General features: G+C 37.9%; 3 protein-coding genes across 9 annotated transcripts in view; all 3 read right to left on the bottom strand.

Moving 5' to 3' along the window:
* Positions 1–2: 2 nt before the first annotated feature.
* On the bottom strand, positions 3–2,169 carry peng (Pumilio and CPL domain-containing protein penguin; the record flags this gene model as incomplete). The annotated part of the gene is made up of 2 exons (XM_018035160.2): positions 1,985–2,169; positions 3–1,824 (listed from the first exon to the last, which is right to left on the bottom strand). A coding segment is annotated over exon 2 (1,806 nt), but the record flags the coding sequence as incomplete, so codon positions are not given.
* Positions 2,170–2,394: 225 nt separating this feature from the next.
* Positions 2,395–6,642, bottom strand: LOC113465120 (uncharacterized). The gene is made up of 8 exons (XM_026818805.1): positions 6,516–6,642; positions 6,223–6,282; positions 5,240–5,453; positions 4,975–5,095; positions 4,764–4,918; positions 4,381–4,582; positions 3,371–3,456; positions 2,395–2,632 (listed from the first exon to the last, which is right to left on the bottom strand). The coding sequence occupies exons 1-8, from the start codon at positions 6,640–6,642 to the stop codon at positions 2,395–2,397; spliced, it is 1,203 nt and encodes a 400-aa protein (XP_026674606.1).
* A 1,470-nt stretch (positions 6,643–8,112) lies between these two features.
* CCAP-R (Crustacean cardioactive peptide receptor) overlaps positions 8,113–20,850 on the bottom strand; it is a 33,454-nt gene continuing 20,716 nt past the window's right edge. For all 7 annotated transcript variants that reach the window (XM_026818793.1, XM_018035163.2, XM_018035162.2 and 4 more), the window contains 6 exons: positions 17,737–17,872; positions 14,225–14,422; positions 12,626–12,720; positions 11,776–12,031; positions 9,669–9,849; positions 8,113–9,596 (listed from right to left, as the gene is read on the bottom strand). In XM_026818793.1, coding sequence (XP_026674594.1) covers positions 9,401–9,596; positions 9,669–9,849; positions 11,776–12,031; positions 12,626–12,720; positions 14,225–14,422; positions 17,737–17,872 — 1,062 coding nt within the window. In that variant the 3' untranslated portion in view covers positions 8,113–9,400. The remainder of the gene's footprint in view (positions 9,597–9,668; positions 9,850–11,775; positions 12,032–12,625; positions 12,721–14,224; positions 14,423–17,736; positions 17,873–20,850) is intronic.

The raw sequence follows: 20,850 nt of genomic DNA on the forward strand, positions 1-20,850 counted from the left end.
TTAGCACCTGGATTTGTTTTTGATTTAAGGATGTTTTTTATTTGTTTTAATTTAGAAATGATAGATTCTACAGTAGATGTTGTTTCATTTTCTAGTAATACAATTAATAAGAAACATCCTCTATTACATTCTATCCATTCCTCTATAACGTTTGGTTTTAAATAATTAAGTAATGCTTCTCCAAACGTGCTCTCACCTTTTTCTTGCAGCTCTTTATCGTTCTGTATAAGTTTTTTCAACATCATGTGTAGTCCTGCATGTTCGACTAATTTATTTTCATTATCTCCTTCTTTAATCTTTAACTTCGGATCAGTGATGAACTTAGCGACAGCATTGAAAGCTTCGTTCAATTTTACTCCATTGCCTATTTTTAGTATTGCTAATGTTACCATTGCGATCGAACTATTGGACATCCATACGGAGGTGTTTGTAGTTATAGCTTCAAGAAGTTGTTCAGAAACTGATTCGCGAAGTTCTTTCTCTCTTATATCAGCTGACTTTTTACTCGCTGCATTATTGTCTCCTTGCTCCAAGTATTTCACAATATCGGGAGCAAAATAATGAGAATTTCTTCGAGCTATTAAATATAGAATTACGCGTTTCCCATTATCGTTTAATATTATATCAGTCAAGTTATTCAATATTTCTGAGAGAATGATTTTCCTGACTAGAACAGTATCATCTACCGAATCAAACAATGCTAATAATATTAAATATCCATGCTCAGACATTGAAATATCTTTTACATTGTCCTTCAGAGATTTCATGATGATTTTCCGATCTTTGCTAGTACCATGCCATATACAAATTGCAGCAACTTTCGAACCAAATTTCGTCTGAGACAATTCTACTATTGAACTCTTTAGCATAGCTATTATTTCTGTTCTATCCTCGGTAGTACAATTTTCTAAAAATTCCAGGAGGATACAATGTACAAGAGTACAATTCAAAAGCTTCTTATTCAATATCCTCATCAAATTTCCTTTCACTGCAGATAACGTTGCTGTTTTCATGTCTTTGGCTGTTTTATACACGTCAGATAAAGTCCTAATAGTGTTATCCTTAGCTTGTTTATACATATCGCCATAAAATTCCTGCTTCAGAAATCTCTTGTCTTTTTCCGTTGCATGCGTGGAATACATGATCTCCAACAATGGTGCAGACACCGAATGGCTCACTAGTTTGACTACATTGCCATAGCAGGCAGAAATAATCTCTCGTTTCATTTCTTGTGAACCATATTTCAACATAGTTTTAATACAATTCTTTGCATACTTCGACTCTATCATAGATGACAGACAGGGCTTCAACTCATTAAATATCGCCTGTCTAATATCTGCTTCCGAATATTTAAACATCCATTGAACGATCCGCGATAAATCATGTGTTAGAATAACTCTGTTATAATTATTCTTCAATAAATCATGTGCCTTCGTAGTTAATTGTTTACGGTCTAGTTTTGTAGTGTCAGATCTACGTAACTTTTCACCGATCTGTTTTACTTGAAGCGATAGATCGTAAATACTGCTGAGACGTTTTGCTTTATATTTCTCTTTCAGTTCTTTCTTCTTTTTCTTGAATTCAAGCCAGTTAGGTTTTTCCATAGAGCCATTCTTCAGGTCTTCTTTTGCGCTTTTAATAATACGGTTTTTCTTGATATCCCTCGTCAAAGTCTTCTCATATTTTCCTCCCTTTTCTTTACTGATAAATTTATCAGTTTTACTTCTTTTATTCACACCGTTTACATTAACGTCGGTTTCTATTTTACTTTTATGTGTGTCAACTGCAGGAAAGTGTCGTTTAGGCATTGTGCAAGAATTCTTTCTGAAAAGGATTTGAAAAGAAGTTTAATTGAAACAGAAACAAAAATTTAATTTATTTTGTTACTGATTATAGAAAATATTGTTTGGACAACTTTTAATACTCAATAACATAGCCTACAAACAATGATTATTTTTATATAGTATTACTTCAATTTACTTACAGTTAATCTTGATAATTATTCACTAGCCGAAACTCCTAAAACTGTATAATCTTCTCAATTTACATAAGGAATAAATCGTGACGGATAACAACTGTTGATTATACTAAACGCACCAAACACGTGCATGCATGCCGTCAATGCCCATGCAGTGATGCAGTAAGCATGCGCAAACGGACGCCCAAAGAAGCGGTCTNTTGATAGATCGACGTACTATTTAAAGCACAAAAATGTTTAAGTAATGAACTTCTCTTGGTACCGTTTCCAAAACATATACTTTCAGACAGATAAACTGGACTATTTTTAAATGTAATAATACAATACAGATAATATATTTTCAAATAGATATTTTTATTTGGAATGGAACGTGCACGATGTAATACAATATATTTCATACAAATTCATTTACAGATTTAGCGTTTTGGGTCTTTTGCACACGCTGGTTGTTCCTTTATAGTTTTCGCACTTTTCTCGCGCGGGCTGTGTTGGTAAATGCCCGGATGCGCTGTCTTTTCCGAGCAACCACTTCTCGATTTTGGTTTCTGCTTGCACTTCCCGCTGGATATTCGTCGAACAACATCTTCGATGAATCTCTGATCTTTCTCGTTCATATCAATCGTCAAACTATTTCTTTGACATCCCTCTTGTCCTCTATGATTAAAGTAATTGATATTCTTCTTTATTTTCAACAGAAATCATATTGAAAAATTTAATACGTAAGTGGCAACCGGCATACAAAATGTTGAGCACTCAGTTTTCCCCTCGTCTAGCTAATTCTCTTTTCACAGAATTGTTGTATATTCATTCCATTAATATAGGCGTAATACTTTATCTAGAATATCTTGAAATTTATCTCTCACATGGAGAGAAGGTATTTGGAGAAGTACTTCAGTAAAAAGCAGGTCTTAAATAATTTGGATTTTTAAGAAGAAATTATGAGAGAACTATTTTTCCCAGAGAACATTACTTTAAAGCATCGTTTAGCGAATTTTCGGTTGATTCGATCGAAGGATAATATTGAAACGGAATTTCCGGTGCGTTTAACGCCCGGATCTGTACAGTTCAGCGAGAAATATAAGAGCAGAAAGGTGAATCCTAAAGCGTGGGAGGAAGCTCTCATCTCGTTAGGCGAAATTTGAAGCGACATTCTCGGCGGTACATTACGGCGGGCGTTCCGCTAATGAAACGACTAAAATGCGGAGAGTGTAGCCCGCTTTAAGCGATAGCGGGGAAAAAGTGAGAACTTTACGTTAAGCGGATCCAACGATTTCCTCGTTCCCCTTTAATATTGCTTCTAACCATGTTCGTTGATTCATTCTCCGATTCTGCGTTTATTACACGTGTCAAATTCTCTTAAAAAATAATAAATTGAAATTGTATTTTGATCACCTTTGGCAATTGTTATATAGCTTCGCAATCAGCTTGCTCAAATTCACATTTTCCTTCTGAAGCGATCTTAACTCCGATTCTTTATCCTGAAAAAAATTCGACATAAAAATAATCGCCGACGGTGAATACTAAATAATGATTCATTGTAAGCGCTTATTAAATACTTAATTAAAAAGTATCACCGTTAACGTGTTTGTTATGGCTTTCAGTTCTTCGTAACGCGTTTCGGAAAGGTGACGAGCAGTGATAGTTTCCGTGGTCAGTCGAGTCAACTGTTGCCTGTAATTTTGCTCGCGTTCCATCGCCTTGTCCCATGCTTCCTCCCGAGCTATTATCGTGTCTCGAAGCGTCTGCATATCTTTCTCCAACACCTCCAATTCTGATCTAATGAGAATGGAAATCCTTTGATATTTTTTATCGCTTCAATGGCAATGACTACTTGAACATTGTTTCTATTCTTTTATTGTATAACCACGAGTATATGATTCATCCAACGATTTACGATAATATTTCTTTCGGAACGTTTATCGGATTTTTTATACACAACGAGAATTTATAGTTTTACTTAGTGATGGTGACAGTGGGTGGTTGCTTCTCACAGCTCTCCAACTTCCTCTCACAAGCTGCACATACTGCCCAGATCTGCACCCCGCGGTCAGCTCTCGGTACAACGTTCGTGGTCGACGTTCCGTTCGCTTCCATGATCGAAACATCCCGCTTCTGAAATTCCACAACTAATTTCATAGAGCGAATAGACTAGATATTTGATTACATACTCGGGATTGTTCTGCTTCCTTCACTAGATCTTCGATTTTTAATCTCGAGGAAGCAACTTCCTCCTGCAGTAACGCTATTCTCTTCTCCAGCCTGTTTATCTCATTCCGATCTTCCTTCAATCTTGGAAATTCTTTATCCTGAAAAAAATTCGACATAAAAATAATCGCCGACGGTGAATACTAAATAATGATTCATTGTAAGCGCTTATTAAATACTTAATTAAAAAGTATCACCGTTAACGTGTTTGTTATGGCTTTCAGTTCTTCGTAACGCGTTTCGGAAAGGTGACGAGCAGTGATAGTTTCCGTGGTCAGTCGAGTCAACTGTTGCCTGTAATTTTGCTCGCGTTCCATCGCCTTGTCCCATGCTTCCTCCCGAGCTATTATCGTGTCTCGAAGCGTCTGCATATCTTTCTCCAACACCTCCAATTCTGATCTAATGAGAATGGAAATCCTTTGATATTTTTTATCGCTTCAATGGCAATGACTACTTGAACATTGTTTCTATTCTTTTATTGTATAACCACGAGTATATGATTCATCCAACGATTTACGATAATATTTCTTTCGGAACGTTTATCGGATTTTTTATACACAACGAGAATTTATAGTTTTACTTAGTGATGGTGACAGTGGGTGGTTGCTTCTCACAGCTCTCCAACTTCCTCTCACAAGCTGCACATACTGCCCAGATCTGCACCCCGCGGTCAGCTCTCGGTACAACGTTCGTGGTCGACGTTCCGTTCGCTTCCATGATCGAAACATCCCGCTTCTGAAATTCCACAACTAATTTCATAGAGCGAATAGACTAGATATTTGATTACATACTCGGGATTGTTCTGCTTCCTTCACTAGATCTTCGATTTTTAATCTCGAGGAAGCAACTTCCTCCTGCAGTAACGCTATTCTCTTCTCCAGCCTGTTTATCTCATTCCGATCTTCCTTCAATCTTGGATATTATTCAAAGCCAATCGACAACGAGTTATTAATTAATTATTCACATCAAAACTTGTTTTTCTTATATTTGTAGTAGAACTTCTCGATTTAGTACGATCTGCGTATTTGTGCAATGATGAGGATCATTGATACTCACTGAGCCGCGAGGGCTTTATTCTCGGTTATGAGATTCTGATTGCGCGTCTGCATCACGATATTACTGTCTTCGAGGAACTTCATCTTGGTTTGGATCTTCTCGAGGGGGACACCACCGTCTCCGTGTTTCACCGTCTCGGCCTTACAGTTAGTATACGTCGGTGTCATCCTTTCGGTCTGCATTCGAGTGTCCCCGTACGGTGAGTCGCCCCTCGCTGGGTCAACAAGAATTTTAATTAAAATTCGACTTTCTTCACTTGCGAAGCATTCGTTTCATAAAAATTTTTAAACAGTTAATCACTTATGATCATGCATCAAGCTAACTTCTAACGAGTTTTACTACGCCTTGCTCATACCCTGCTACCTGCCCATGAATATTGAATACTTGCTTTAAAACTAAAGTAATATATTTAAATAAAATTATTTAATATTCTACTTTTTCTTTAAATCATACGGCCAGTTTTTTATCCGTTTTTCAAATTATGCATATTTTTAAACTGTTCTAAATACCATACAATTTTTACACTGTTGAATTGACCAGCGTTGAAAATATCTAAACGTATTCACCCTCGGTGAGAGAATTAATATCACTCGTGTTGAAGACAGCTCGTGCGAAAAATGTCTGGAGAAAGTAGGGTAGAAAGCAGTCGATGGCAGGCTGGGTATAAAACCATTACTCGACGTCAAGCTGACATTTCAACTTCTATCCCTTTTTCCATAGACACCAGCAAAAATATAAAGCCTTAGCTTTAGCTTTCGACATAGTGAACAATCGTCTAGAGTATATTAAATATTTCAATTTCTACTCACTACCTCATTGAGTTTGTATAATTAATATTGTTAAATAAAAAGATAAACCAATGAGTAGAAATTAGGATATTTCTCTTATCGTTTGAATTTTCTTAAAGTATACCAAAATTTCAAGATTTGAACCTCAAAAGTGGGAGAATAACAAAGTTTCTGCTTTGAGGATTTCAATTTTACCTGTTGTGAGAGTTTCCGCGTTGCCTTGAAATTCCAGTGGTCTCCATCCCGCGCAATACCCTGTTCAAAGTTCATCGAAATTAATTTTTAAACTCAGTTTAAGTACGTAAGTACGTAAACTCCATTCAAATTCTCAGGATATTTCCAAATGTTTCTCGCTTGTTAGAAAAAGATGTGAAAGGTATGAGAATGTTGTTCGGTCTGAACGTTTATAAAAAAATTTGATGACTATTTCATCAGGAAGTATATCAGTCGATAAATGGCTAAATAAATTATTCGCTTGAACTCTTTACCGCTTCTGAATGGCTCGGCAGTTCTGATCCGCGGGGAGTAGGTGGGAACCGCGTAACGATTGTACGGAGTATCATAGTAACTTCTCTCCTTCGGCGGGTTTGACTGCTGATAGTGGACGCAGGACATCCCGACGGATACTCGAGACACCGTCGCCCAACTGTTCCTATGTCTGCACGATCAATTTCACGTGAAATTGATCGAGCAGATCTACCGCGTGACCTGGGTCACAAGAAATCTTCTCCGCCCGGTGATCCTTCACATAATATCGTGCGAGCAACGATTTTAAAGCGGAATGCAAAAGTTGGCGAGTGACAGACGCGATCTCATTACCCTGAAATTTTCTCTGACCGCCTCGTGCCATCGAGCACGTTTTGTTAAACATGGAGATAAGTGTTTTACTTCACGCTCTGAAAAAAGTGTCATGAAATTCTACAAATTCCAGATTGTTCTCCCATCTCCAGGAAATCCTTCGTCATTCTTTGCTTTTTTGCTGATTCATTCATTTGGTTCTTTGTACCGAATCTATATTGTCTCGTTTTTTAATCTGCTTATGAAATTGCGAAAATTTCAAACTGTTTTCTCCATGTTCAGAAAATCTCTTTTAATTTCGCAATTGGATAAAGGTGTTCTCCGTTTCGGTTCTTGCTTCTTCGTTAAAATAGTTTCAAAGCTTCTGTCCGTGTGTCTGTTACATCAAAAGCTTAATTAAGTTTACTATTTGAGAGTGAAACGCGGAGTATATCACGTCGACGGAAGTACTCGGCGAGGTGAAACGGAAACGCGTGAAAATTCTTCAAAGGGAGCGATTTGTTACAAAGCGAAATCCTGGCGTTTTAATTGGTTTACGATAAGCTACGAACCGATCCTGAAGATGCAGGAAAAGTTTCTTTTCATCTCGATTCGAGAAGAAGTTCCTCTAAGGGGACATCCTAGAGCAAGTAAATTGGTAAGGGTATAAATCGGAAAAAATTTTATCTTTTTCTCTTTTATACATATGTATTGTTTCATACAGAAAACCATGTCACGTAGTTTATTAACTTTTTTCCTGATTTATATTCTTGCCACTGTAAATGAAGAAAAGTGGAACGATGATGTCTCTGACTTATCGCGGCGCCAGTGGTTTTACAACTGGTACAACCTAGGCCGTAAAAGGAAATGGAAGAAATTTTATTCGGTACCTTCCGCGTGATTTGCACGCGTGCGTGGCACATCTCGTAAATTCTTTACGAGCTCGGAAACAGGAAAGACAGGGACAGTCAGAAAGCTCATATCATGAATTAACCCACGAGTTAGGCGCGTCGACTGTGGAAGGGGGAATGTGTCCAGTAATCATGCGATAGTATGTAGTAATTAAGTGGTTCGTATAATCAGAGTTGAGAGGTAATCTCGCACCAACTGCGAGAACTGATTCGTATAAAAGTTGAGTGAATTTTTAAATTGTTCGTTCTTTCGTATGGAAAATCAGTCGACAATGATTTATTGGCAACAGTAACGTATTCCCTAAGTGAATTTCGAAAGTGCTTCAAATTAATTATTAAGAAACGCGTTTGGTGGCTTTGGAAGTTAGGTACAAAGGAATGTGTAATAAAATACGCGTTTGTCGTGGACGAAATTTATTCGATAGTATGTACAAATCGTTTTACACCAGTGAAAATATGTGTATATCACTTTGGACTTCCCTGTTTCAATTGGACACAATAAAAATTAATGAGACTGCGGACTTTTATGCGAACTGAAACTATATTTATTTTACTCTTCAAAAATAATGATGTGTATTATACTTTTGACGCTGTGTTCTCGCATATTGCGTACATTTTCGATCAAATCTGCAGTCTGCTAATAATTCAGAAATTCGCTTACAATTGTCAAATGATTTCAAAAGCATCACGAATAACGTGAAAGTTACAAACGAGATTTACTGTACACTTGAATCGCGATAGTAGAAAGGGTTGAAAGCGAGAACAGATTTTCTCTTTTATATTTATTGTTGCAAATTAAAATCGTTAACAGAATTTCGTTAAAGGTTCGTTATTAAGGGGATGTTTCGATTAATCTGTGCTAGGTACAAAGATAATTTAATTTCGTTATACAAGTCGTACATTTTATCGGTTCTAACAAAATTACCCGGTCGCGCATGGATGGAATACATGAATATATTACACATTTATGATTACACGCGTGTCTGCGACATACGTAAGTACGTGTGTACGTATGTATACAAAACTACCGTTCATTCGCTATGTATATATGTACATGTATACTTTGAGCGTATCATTTTCCACGTAGGCTGATCGATTGCCGATCTTCAATGTTTCTTTCATCCTTCTTAGACAGTTTTCAACGGCTTCGTTAGGGCGGAATTTGTTTAACCAACTGCGACGTACTGTTACGAATTATTCATATAATTCCTGTTTCAACTAATGTATTCTCTCTCTTTTCAATTTGACTGGAGGATGAAAAATACATTCGCGGCCCACGACGTCGCCTCAAATACTGATAACACACGTAAATGCGAGCATAAAAAACTTATTTTATTAACAACTTAATGCGGCCTCCTAAATTATGCTTTCCATCACGATCCCCGATTCCTTAATACATTGTATAGGAAGAAATCAACATAATCCACCTTCTCAAGCCTTTTACCGTTAATACATAAATAATGAAGACAATAATTTACTTACGACATGATTATTTTGAAAATACAAGGAATATGATGTAATAAAATGCAAGACTGAAAAAGAGCGTACGTGACTCTATACATATTGAAAGGGGAATGTAATAGATCAGACATAATTTCGAAAGCTCTTAATACTTGTGGTCTCATTAGGAGCTCGGGAAGAGCCATTAGGCAGAAGAATTTTAGATTTATCAGATTTCGTAGTCTTTACACCAAAGATACCATCACTTGTTTCCTGGTAGTGGAGTGTAGCATACCGATGTGACCGCTTCGTCTCGAGGACTGCGCCGTCAACGAAGTAGTCACCGTCGTCCTCGTATTGCTGTTCGGACCACCAGTGCCGAAACAGTGGTGAGGATTCGTCGCGCACCAACTGGAAACCCATGAAATCGCCTGCGTGTTCCTATCCGAGTCATTGTAAATTAATTAGACTGTGTCAATTACGTAATGAACGATTTGCTGAAAAAATGCTCACCGTACGGTTTTACAAAACGATGTACTAAACAGACAATATATAATTGGATTCGCGGCCGAGTTTAGAGGTGTCAAACTCTGGATGAAAGTGGCCACGGCGATGTTGGTCTGCGTCTCTGGAATGTAGCCATAGACTTGCAGAAGATCGAACACTATGTACGGGCTCCAGCACAAAATGAATACTGAAACAATTAACACAGTAGGTGTAACAATGACGAGATTCAAGAATAGATGTCATAGAAACAGAATATATTTTTTTATAGAACGCTATACATAGGTTTTAGTAGAGGATAAATAAATAATCGTATCGCACCTAAATATTTCTTTACTCTTCAAGAAACAATTTTACTTTCGGTTCAGAACTGATTCTCAGACAAGTTTCTTAACGATTGTTTGTTTGCAAGAAGTCGAGTCATTCGAATCGCAAATGGCTGGTTGGAATATGTAAGAGCTTTCGATGAGCGAATGCGTTGTTACGTTGCATCTTGCCTGTCGTAGTCGATGAATGCTGTTATTGTTATTTGGAAACAGTGAATATCGGTCAATGGGTCGAATCACTTAAGACTTGAGTGAATGGATGTGGAAACATTGCGTCATTATAGAAGAGATAAAGTATTCCTACGATAATCGTGTAGTCGTCGGAATCGAACAGTCAAACTTATCCTGCAAGGAGTACGTAGATTCTGATGTTGATCTTACGTTTTCCCGAAAATATCAAAAGTAGAAAGAGGCATCGCGTGAAAGAGAAGAAGGGTTGCGCACGAGATAAAAATCTGCGTATGTTACACTGGCAACGCAACTGAAAAACTTCTACTACGCTTTCGATTTTTCAATGAAAGCACACATTAGATTTTGTACAACTTTTTTTTATAATTAAGAGAACATATAGCAAGTTATGCCATTTTATAGGTATCTCAGTGCACCGGAGGGAAGCATAGAAACGGGGTGATCTCCTTTGATCGGAACGGTCCCAGTCAGCTAAAAAAGGAGGAAGGTTTTGTCTCGACATAATTAGACCAAGCGATTCCTGGCGGCGCACGTAAACCCGTTCCCCGGAGGAATAAAGAGAAGACGATGGCTCTTTGAGTGAGCCAAGGATTCGAAACTGCTGCACACCGCTTGACAGATACGAGCCCGATCGTCCTCGTCGTTCTTCTTACCTTTGACATAAACAATTTCGATCTACGACGTTATTTTCTCATATCGGAACCTCTGACCCCACTTCCTACTGACGCAAAGCCCGTTCTTACTTTTATTCTATTTGGTAAAATTAATATCAAGATATTTCTTATATTTGATAGAAAGATACTTGATAGGATTTTCAAGGTAGAAGAATTCTTAAACACTTAGATATCCCATCAATAGGAAAATCTAATCCAATCTTTTATCAACCAGAATCAAATGTGATTCCATTACGTTTAATTATCTACAAATTTTGCATGAGTGTCGAACCCAGTGATACTGACTGTACACGAAACCCCAGATTAATTTGTTTGCGGTCTCATAAAGCTGTAACGCTTGAGAGAGGAAAGAAAATTGAATTCTTCTTGAAGGAAAGGTCTTTTCTGGGGTATACAAGTCTTCTTCCTCGTATCTCTGCGCGGTGATTCGTGAGCGAACTTCGCGAGAGGTCGAGAACCGTTTTCGCTTATCTCCGCCCTCCCGTAGCGTTTTTACACGGTGCAAATATAATCGTACAGGGAGATCGAAGGACGTTATTACGTTTTACTGGCGTCGATAAACGCGGCTTCAATCGTTTTCAACTTTTTCTCGTTTCTAACTTCAACCATTCATGTGCTTCTTCATCTTCGCACAATAATTCATATAATTATTGTTGTAATGTTTAAAATTTTCGATACAGTGTTTCATATAATGATTGATACAATGATTGAATATATTTTCTTTGTGAAATATAAAAATCGTTTCGTTATTAATAATAATCAACATATTAATACCCGTGACCCAAGTTGAGTTAAGAATTTGCATTATCGTCCTTCATGGAACACAAATTTTCCCATTTAAAGCAGACGGAGACGGATTTACGAGCGTAGTTAAAACGGTTCTAAACAAAATGTTCGGATCTGTAGGAGCTATTAAAGTGTACTCACCGAATACTATGACGAGAGTCATTTTGACCGTCTTAACTTTGGCTCGGGGAATAAGTCCACGGGACGAGGCTCTCCTGGTGTCCCTGGTGGGTCCCTGACGTAACACTCCACTCTGCGACCATATAGTAGCTACGATCACAGCATAACAGCTCCCTATTATCAGAGCAGGGGCTATAAAGAGGGTGAAGCTGACCAGGCTCATGTAGATCCTCCACAGCATCGGAGAGCCGAGGTCTATCCAGCACTGTGTCTTCCCCTGGCAAACGACCCTGTCGATTACACTCGGTGCTGCGACCGATTTTACCAAAACTAGCTTTAACACATTTGCATCAGACGTCATTAAAAAATGAATATTATGTTTCATTGAATTGTTGTAAGGATTAATAAAATATTTGATAAAATTTACTTTTTAACGTTCTGAAATCAATGAAGAATAATGATATTTCATGTGTGTATACGTACAATGATGCAAATGGGTTAAATACCTCGGACGATTGATAATCAAATGGCACGGAAGGACGGAGACGATACTAAAAAGAATGAACAGATTCTTTCCTCGCGACATTAGCTATGAATGGGTTACAAGATTAGTTAAGCTCTATTTCATTTTTTATCACTGGCTGTAAAGAGTAACGACATTGGCAATTTACGAGATCAACGAAATTTCCTATAAAACTGCAGATTTTATGTACTGATAAAAAAATTGTGTCATTTATCAGTTTAATATCCAAATACATACAAAGTGGAGATCATAATTTTCAATGCTTAGAGATAATCCTTGTTTACTTTTAATTTTCTAATATATTGTATGGTTTGTCAAAAAAATCTGTAGCCTACGGGTAATTAGTACCTGTATAGGTTTCTCTTCGTAAAGGAAAATAATCGGCACGCTGAACAACGCTGATAGGCTCCAGGCAGCGACCACCAAAGCCCTGGCTCTCCACCCTGTGATTAAAGTTGAATTTCCGGTTTAAACTCGATTTCTCGTGGCTACGGGGATAGAGGGAAAGCGAGTTCGAAGGGTGAAGCAATTCTGAGAAGTAGTCGAACGTCCCGATGGTACGGGGTAAATGAACAGATGTAGGTCCGCGAAACTGTGACTTGGCCAACTTTTCTCGTTTCCCCGCACGCGAAACTTCTGCGGCAGCTGCCGGAGAAAAGAGAGAAAGAGAAAAAGGAAAGGATATCTGCGACTACCAGTCGCCATAAACAAAACTTTCAATCTCTCCCTCGTTTTAAAAATGGATGTGAGACGTTTCCACGTGTATTTATTTTAGACAATTGAAGACAATCGCTCATCAGGATAATTAAGAAATCTAAATTAATATTAAAAAATAGTTTATGTATTTTAATATGAAAATCTGAAATCTAAATATCGAAGCTGATTAGACATATAATATTCTGGTTGGATAATTGACAACACATAATTAAGATGGAATATGAATAATGCATGTAATATTTTGAAAAGATAAAAGAGATTTTCATCTACTTTTTTAACTCGCTATCACAATAGCTTACAGACTGCAACGAAGGTCGTTAGTGTAGCCGTGATCTATTTTAATTTTCGACTTGTATCAGTTTTTTATCGTGTTCGGCTGAACAAAATAAGAAACCGTTTGATGCTTAGCAGTCGTTCCTGACAGATTTATTCTACGTACGTTTACTGATTGCTGTTTTCGCAACAGTCTCTAGATCAGTCGCTGGTTTTGAATATTAGATAAAAATAACGTTCAGTAACAATTTTCGAATAATGAATCAAGGAACAAAGTGATGCTAATGCAATTTATAGTTTCGCGAAATGACGATGTCGTTCATTTGATATCACAGAGTTAATGGAACAGCGGAAGGTATGCTAGACATTTAATGAGGTTTTTTTTATTTCTAATAATAACTTTTTCCTCATTTTGATTACCGCTTTGGCCGCTGCCAGATACCGTTAGTTCTATGGGAGCTGAATAATTAATATTAATTTGCGTATTACCAATGAGAATGTGCCATTCTATGAGATTTCCCGACTCTGGGAACATTTAGTCTGTATATCCTTAGACTTAAGTGCATTGTTTTTTTTTGAAGTTTTTGTATCACTCTATTCTATAGTTACTGTACCTGAACTAATTAATAAACTTTCTTACCAAAAAAAAAAAAAAACAGCGGAAGGTCTTAGTGTAGCAGGATGATGTAGCTTGCCTTGTAATCAAACTAAAGCTAGGAGCTTTCAGTTCTAATCTGCGTACATTTCATACAGTTGATAAATTGTCTAAAATTATTCAGTAGTCATGGACTCATTATAAAGCTTCATGAAAATGCATTAATTTATTGTTACACAATTAATGATCTCCTTCGTGTAATCAATTCATACACGTTGTGTTTGTCAAAGTCATTACAGTCAATATTTCTTATAATACATCCCTCTGTGCATCTTATAAGAATGCAAAAAACCTGTACTTACACTTGCCGGTGAAATTCATGGGCCTAGTGATGGCATCGTATCTGTCAATCGACAAGGCGACGAGTACATATGTGGAGCTATAGGTAACGACGGCTTGCATGAACCTTATCAACTTGCAGGCGATGTTGCCCGCGTGCCAGGTTACCGTCGTCCTCCAAATTATATCCGTCAGCACGGATATTAGGCCGACCAATAAATCTGCAACAAGATATTCAACTCGCGTGATTCATCAACGATATTATTAAACCACGTGGCGAGCACTTCGTTTCAATGCGTTCTTCATTCAGCGGAATCTCTATTTTATTCATAATTCAGTCGATCAACACGCATAGCAGGAATATCAATCTGTGTTTATATTTCCTATTAAAGTCCGCAGCACAAGTGTCGTTCCTCGAGCAAATGACAAATTGTGAAAACACATGTTTCGCGAATGGTTTCGTGATTTTTCGTGACGAGGAAAGGATGCCATAAAGAAGTGGTTTAAAGGATATCGCATCGAGTGTTGCCAGTCTAGAAGTGCCATTCGGTTAGCCGTAAAAAAGACCCTCGAAAAGTGAGATTTCACCCTGCCGAAACGACCGGGTTCTCGCTCGTATATTTCCCCAGATATTGAAACTCGATTTCGGATTTATCACCCCATAATAACGCGGTCTGCGCCGGCTCTGAATCAAACCGATTTCGTATGTTAAGAGACGTTCAAACTTCACGATTCCTAATATAAAACTCGTGTGTACAGAATTCTCGATCGGTAGCATCCCACGGATTATTTTATGTATTTAGAAGAAATTGAGTCACGATTTAAGAAGATTTATAGATTTAATTTCATAAGTAAAGTTTTTTCTGTCATTTCTGATTGTCCAAATGGTCAATTATCATTCTGAATTTTCTCTGTATCATTGAAATTGCAATAACGTCTACCATTTTTATGCCTGTCTTCACTGATATTTTATACTCATATCATATCTTGTCATGAAATGCGTTTGCCATATTAATTTACAATCTTGTTTATACAGCTACCGAACTCGATACAAGCTTTATGCCTTTATACTTTCGGTAATTTATTCTCGAGACGGATTTGAATTTTACGCAGGATCGCTCGCTTTTCTTTTACGACGGATCAGATCCCTGGTTATTCGCTCGTAAACGGGAGCCGCAGTCTCTCGAAGTTGGCCCGAGACTCGCTCGTTTAATTGCTGTTCCCATATTTGCATGTAAATACAAATCGACCGATCGGTTGTCACCCTCGTTCACTTTTATGTTACATGATTCTCATATCGTTTTATATATTTCGTGTTAGCTTTAGATCCATTATTAGATGTTTCAAACACCCTTTATTATACATGTGCGATTTTATGAAATTGTTTTTTATGAAAGAAGGAAGTTCTGCACAAAATTTGTTTTACTATTATTCGTTTGCACTTCAGTTTTAATATCGTGTTCGTGCTGCTTTTTTCAATGAGAATTAGAGTCGCAATAGGATGAAAAATTCAGTAGATGAATAAATATACGCGACTGTAAATGGTTCTTCTCTGCCTGATGCTTCCTTTCATTTTTTCCTTTTGGTATTATGTTTCTTTACGAATACACGGCTCAGAACGCGTTCATTGTGCGTGCTGAAAGCTCTAGCAAGTAAAGGAAAAGACAAAGAGGCGGTCGTAACTTCGTGGTGGTCCCCGTCTCTTACTTCTCTCAGCGTCTCACAGAAAACGAGATGAAATCCCAAATGCTTCTACCAATCGTATAATATTTCCAGCTACGTTTTTCCATCGAATAAATTTTATTAGAAACATCATTCCTCCAGTAAATAAAATTGCGGTAACAATAATTCAGTTTTGATGAAATAAATACACAGCATGGTTATTATAAAATAATTATTGACTCGTCCTTTATTTCTGTAGATATAAGTAACAAACGATTTAATTCTCTCATTCTAAAATAATATCTTCTTTTCAGCTTTAGAGATATTAGTGTTCCTGGAAGAAAAAGAAATAAACTCGTGTTAGATAACAGATAAATTACTTGTTAGGGAATCTGGACTATCGTGTCCCATAATAACAGTTACGAACTCATTTACGAGACAGCTTAGAGTGGACACTCTGCAGAATGAGAAGGAACTATCCATTACTGCAACGTCCACTTGGAATATTAGGTTCGGGGAAAAAAAATCGGAGCGAGCATAAAGGTCTAATTGCTTAAAGGGAGATATAAGGGAGGTTCGACTTGATCGCGCCTTCTCGACGAATTAGAGCTTCCCCCTTTCAAAACAAACCCATTTCCTGATACTGGTCTCCAACCAGTTTAATTCAGAGAGAAAGTTCATTCTCCCTTTTCTTCCTTAGTTCATTCCAATTTATAGGAAGCTATAAGCCTTCGAGTTATATTCTTATGGCTTTTCTCCCTGCAGCTTTTCTTTTCTCATGACAATGAAAATTGTACTACCATCCTCGACAAGTTATTGATCAATGCACGGTATGATATTAAATAAGGACAATTTTCCAACACGTTTTATTGCATGCACAATAGTATTTTTAAACTTATATCGTCATTTATTATTAGCGTTTCTTTACCATTATATTCGATCAAAAGCTTGTACTGAAGGCTTAAATACAAGAGACGGTTTCTCGGCTTGCTTTGCGTTTATTCCGGTAAAGGTGTTCACGGTTGGAAAAAGGCGTCGATGACATTTCACGCCGCGCAAAAGGACGAACGTAAAAAGCAACTTGTCCGTTCGAAGACGATTGCTGCTGCCGTAAAAGCCATCGAACGAGGAAACATACCTGTTGTGTATCGGAAAACTTGCCACGCAAGAAAGAACGTGTACACCCACTATCCACACCTGTGAACACTTTCCATGAACTGATGTACAACGTTCATTATTTTCATGAAATAACGGGGCGATTAAACTTTATTACAGATATCAATGTACTGCAATTTGGTTTAAGTTTTTCCATTCCATTTTCTATAGGAAGTGCTATAGTAATTAATATAAATGTAAGATAAAAGAAAATCTTTTGAACAAATCAGTTTTGATTTGGTCTTTATTGAACGTACAGTTCGTACGAAATTTGTTTTAATAAATTAGAAAATTTGATTTACATCAACAATATAGCTTGGGGGTGGTTTCATTGTCTTTTGTTAACTTACGAACGATTTATGTATCCGTGATTAAAAAACTTGTGCTGTTAACTTCGTTGCATGGAAAACTCGGTTGAACCGTCGCGACGCTCGTCGCCGTTTGGCGAACGTCGAGAGGCATAAAGCGAGCGTGTAAATCTTTATAGCTCCGTAACCCGATTTTTATCCGCGACGTAAACACGTCACGAACATCCAAAATATTCGAGCGCTTTTTCAACGTTACAGACGAATCGTTCAAGTAAACGAGGAGTCACGTATACTCGGTAACAGTGCAAAATATTTTACGACGCACTCGATCTGAGAGCGGCAACTTTCACGAGAAAATTATTCTTTTCACGAATTCGTTGGTTTTACAACAAATAATTCAATTAACTCACCGGCGAATGCTAGTTGTTTGATAAAGAAGTCCATGCGCGTTTTCCGCCTTTTGCCCCAAAGCAGGCCAATTAGCACCGCGATATTACCCACGACTATCATCACGAACAGCAGCCACAAAACTGTGAATTGTTCCGTCTGCAACAGAAGAAAAGCAAGGAGAGAGTGTAACGAAACCCGATGTGAAATAACGATAGCCACCAGGGACACGCGTTATCCCTTTTGTCGAACCGGAAACACGATCCTTGTAATTGACTTGTCCGCGTGGATGAGCGGCAAAATCGTTTTTGTCTCGATAGCAGCCGTAAATCAACAGTTATTAGCAGTAATTACTGAACTGCAGATTCTTGTGCAAGATGAAACCATAGAGATGTCCATATTTTATACTCAAGGAGTGTCAGGTGGACACCCTTTTCGACAATTTTTCTATATACATATGTTTTGATCAAACATTATGTTGATTGTGATGGATTGATCGGTATCCTTTCATCATTCGTACATCGAAACGATTCATATACTTTTATATTATTCCATACACCGTATTTTCTGCACATTCAGTTTCTGTAAATGCATCAAATCTACGGTCTACTGATATCAAATGCTGATGGTATCTTTTCGGACATGTTAGTTGGGGAGCAATTATTGCATAGAATCCGTGCAGGGATTATTGGTTGCAGGACTCTGCCAGGATATTCGAGTGCGTGCCGGGCTCATAGGTGGCTCGCAACGGATTCTGCAGCCATAAATTTCAGTGTTAACGATCCGGGCAGCTCGCAATGAGATCTCGACATACTCGTGCGCCGAAATGGAAACTAATAATCTGGCATTGAGTTCAGAAGGGCGGAGGAGAACGCCACGAGCCGGAAGATATCGGGCATCGATTTTCCATAAATGACCGGTGTCATCGGATATGACCGTGGAAGAAATACGCACACAGAACTTTCCCTCGTTTTGCGGCTGACGCGCCACGCGAGATTTACGCTCCTCCCGCTTTTCGTCTGTTTCGCCAACTTTTAATAAAACCGGAACCTACAAGTTTTTCTTTGATATTCGCCAGAACACAAAACGAGACCGAACGAGTTTTAACTCCGACTGTCGTGGATAATTAATTTTCCCATTACTCTCCCCCGTGGCTTCTGACTTAACGAATGAGGATGATAAAATGGAACCGAATTCAACTGCTGTCTAGCAATTACGTTCCAATTATCAGGATTTCCAAGTAGTTATTGCTTATCTGCCATTTAATATTTATACGCGACGCGTACATGTGCTCAAATCTATATTCGCGTGGTGTGTGTTCCAGATTAAAAAATCTTGGTCCCAGATTGGATGAATCATGACGCTCTCCATGGAGACTTTTATTTCAGTCTCTATCTGATCGCAATCTCGTGATCGAATGAAACAAAAACTACTGGGAATTAGAGTGGGAGGTTGTCGCGTCATCGGGATATACGTGGGTATTGAATACGGAAAAAGAAGTAAATCGAAGAGGTCAGGTGAGTAGTCTCCACCTGTGAAAGGCGTGGATAACGTATCGCGGTGCACTTTTCTTAGCCAATTGGCTCTCTCATAAAATACCGCCATTCTGTACAGGCAACTTTTCCATTACCGCGCCGCGTTGGAAACATTTTGTTTTTAATCGAGCTTGATATGAAACTGAAATCTCGAATAGAATTAGGTAATCTTGTTAGTTGATTAAATGTCAATCACGCGAAAGAAACGTATCTCGATTCAGTGATTCGTGAAAGGCATGCGTGGAATCAACGAAACAAGTTATTAATCGAGCTCCAGCACTGGCCACCCTGGGAATAATCGATTTGGCCGTGTGCACTGTTTAAAAGAAAACACTTGCCTTGCCAGGTGGCGGCGGCCTGTAAATTCAACGAATAACCGGGTTACACAGGAACGTAATTGGGCCAATTACGGAACCATTAGACACGCCGAGCGCTGGGCATCGGAAGCGGTTCCTGCATTCACACGAATTGCTTTAGTTTCACTTGGACCTTCGCTGACTCGATTTAACCCGGCACACGTGAACTTTAAAAAGCTAAAACCATAAGTGTTTATAACTTTGATCTTTACCCAAAATATTTGTGAAACATTTGATAAATCTGACTTAGATAGGAATTTCTTTTATTCGTATTATACTTCTATAATTCAAATCTGTATTGTAAATGCAATTGCATTTAATTTATTTATAAACGAAAATTCATTAGACGATTAGATCATACATTTATTTCATTTTACAACTGATACGTGGCTACTGTGTATTCAAAATGAAAAGTAGATTTCTAGAAAGGCAGCGAGCTTATGGAATTCGATTTTGCGAATATTTTGGGACGGATTGGTGGGAAAGAGATTCGTCAGGCGGATTTCGAAGCCGAGGATTACACGTACTGACTGGAAGGCTTCTGGTATTTCCTCCCGAATGGCAAAATTGCCCTTCGGCGAGAAAATATCGCCGAATCGGGGAAAAAGACCACCCTCTTCTTTTTTCGTCTTCACTCAGTATTCGATTTATGTCTCTGGAAGCAGAAACACGTGTCGTTTGAAAATCACGTGCGCTCGCGTTTCATTCGATGGCACATGACGTTCTCTATAATTGATACTCTTGCCATCCATAATATACATAATTGATATATTCATTATGTATTTACGTTTGAATCTGTGAATTAATGTGAAATACCACCTGAAATTATTTTTGAAAAATTTATTTTAGTTTGACCATACGAATTCGATGAGCATTGTTTTATATGCAATTGGTAGTTTCACTTGAAATACTTCTTATTGATTTCTCAAATATCTATTGAACCTTCAAATTGCTAAAGACTAGTTTCGGTTAGGATGCTGGACCAAAGCCGAGAGGCGTCGAAAAGCACTTCTTACGCGATGCAATTTTAAAATAGCGGCCGTAAGATCTCGTTTCTTTATAACGCGAAGCAATAACGCGATATTACCATGCACTCTTCTCTCTCTTTACTCGTTTCCTGGTAACAATAGCAGCAAAACGCCTTTTTTCATTCCCGTAATCTCCACTTTCTTCATTTTCCAATATAGGAATACGACACTTTTAAGAAGCTTCTAAATACTTTTTTTAGTAATAATGTACTCAATCC

This window comes from Ceratina calcarata, unplaced genomic scaffold (assembly GCF_001652005.2).
Source record: "Ceratina calcarata isolate Rehan_Ccalc_2016 unplaced genomic scaffold, ASM165200v1 scaffold88.2, whole genome shotgun sequence".
Classification (NCBI taxonomy): Eukaryota; Metazoa; Arthropoda; class Insecta; order Hymenoptera; family Apidae; genus Ceratina; species Ceratina calcarata.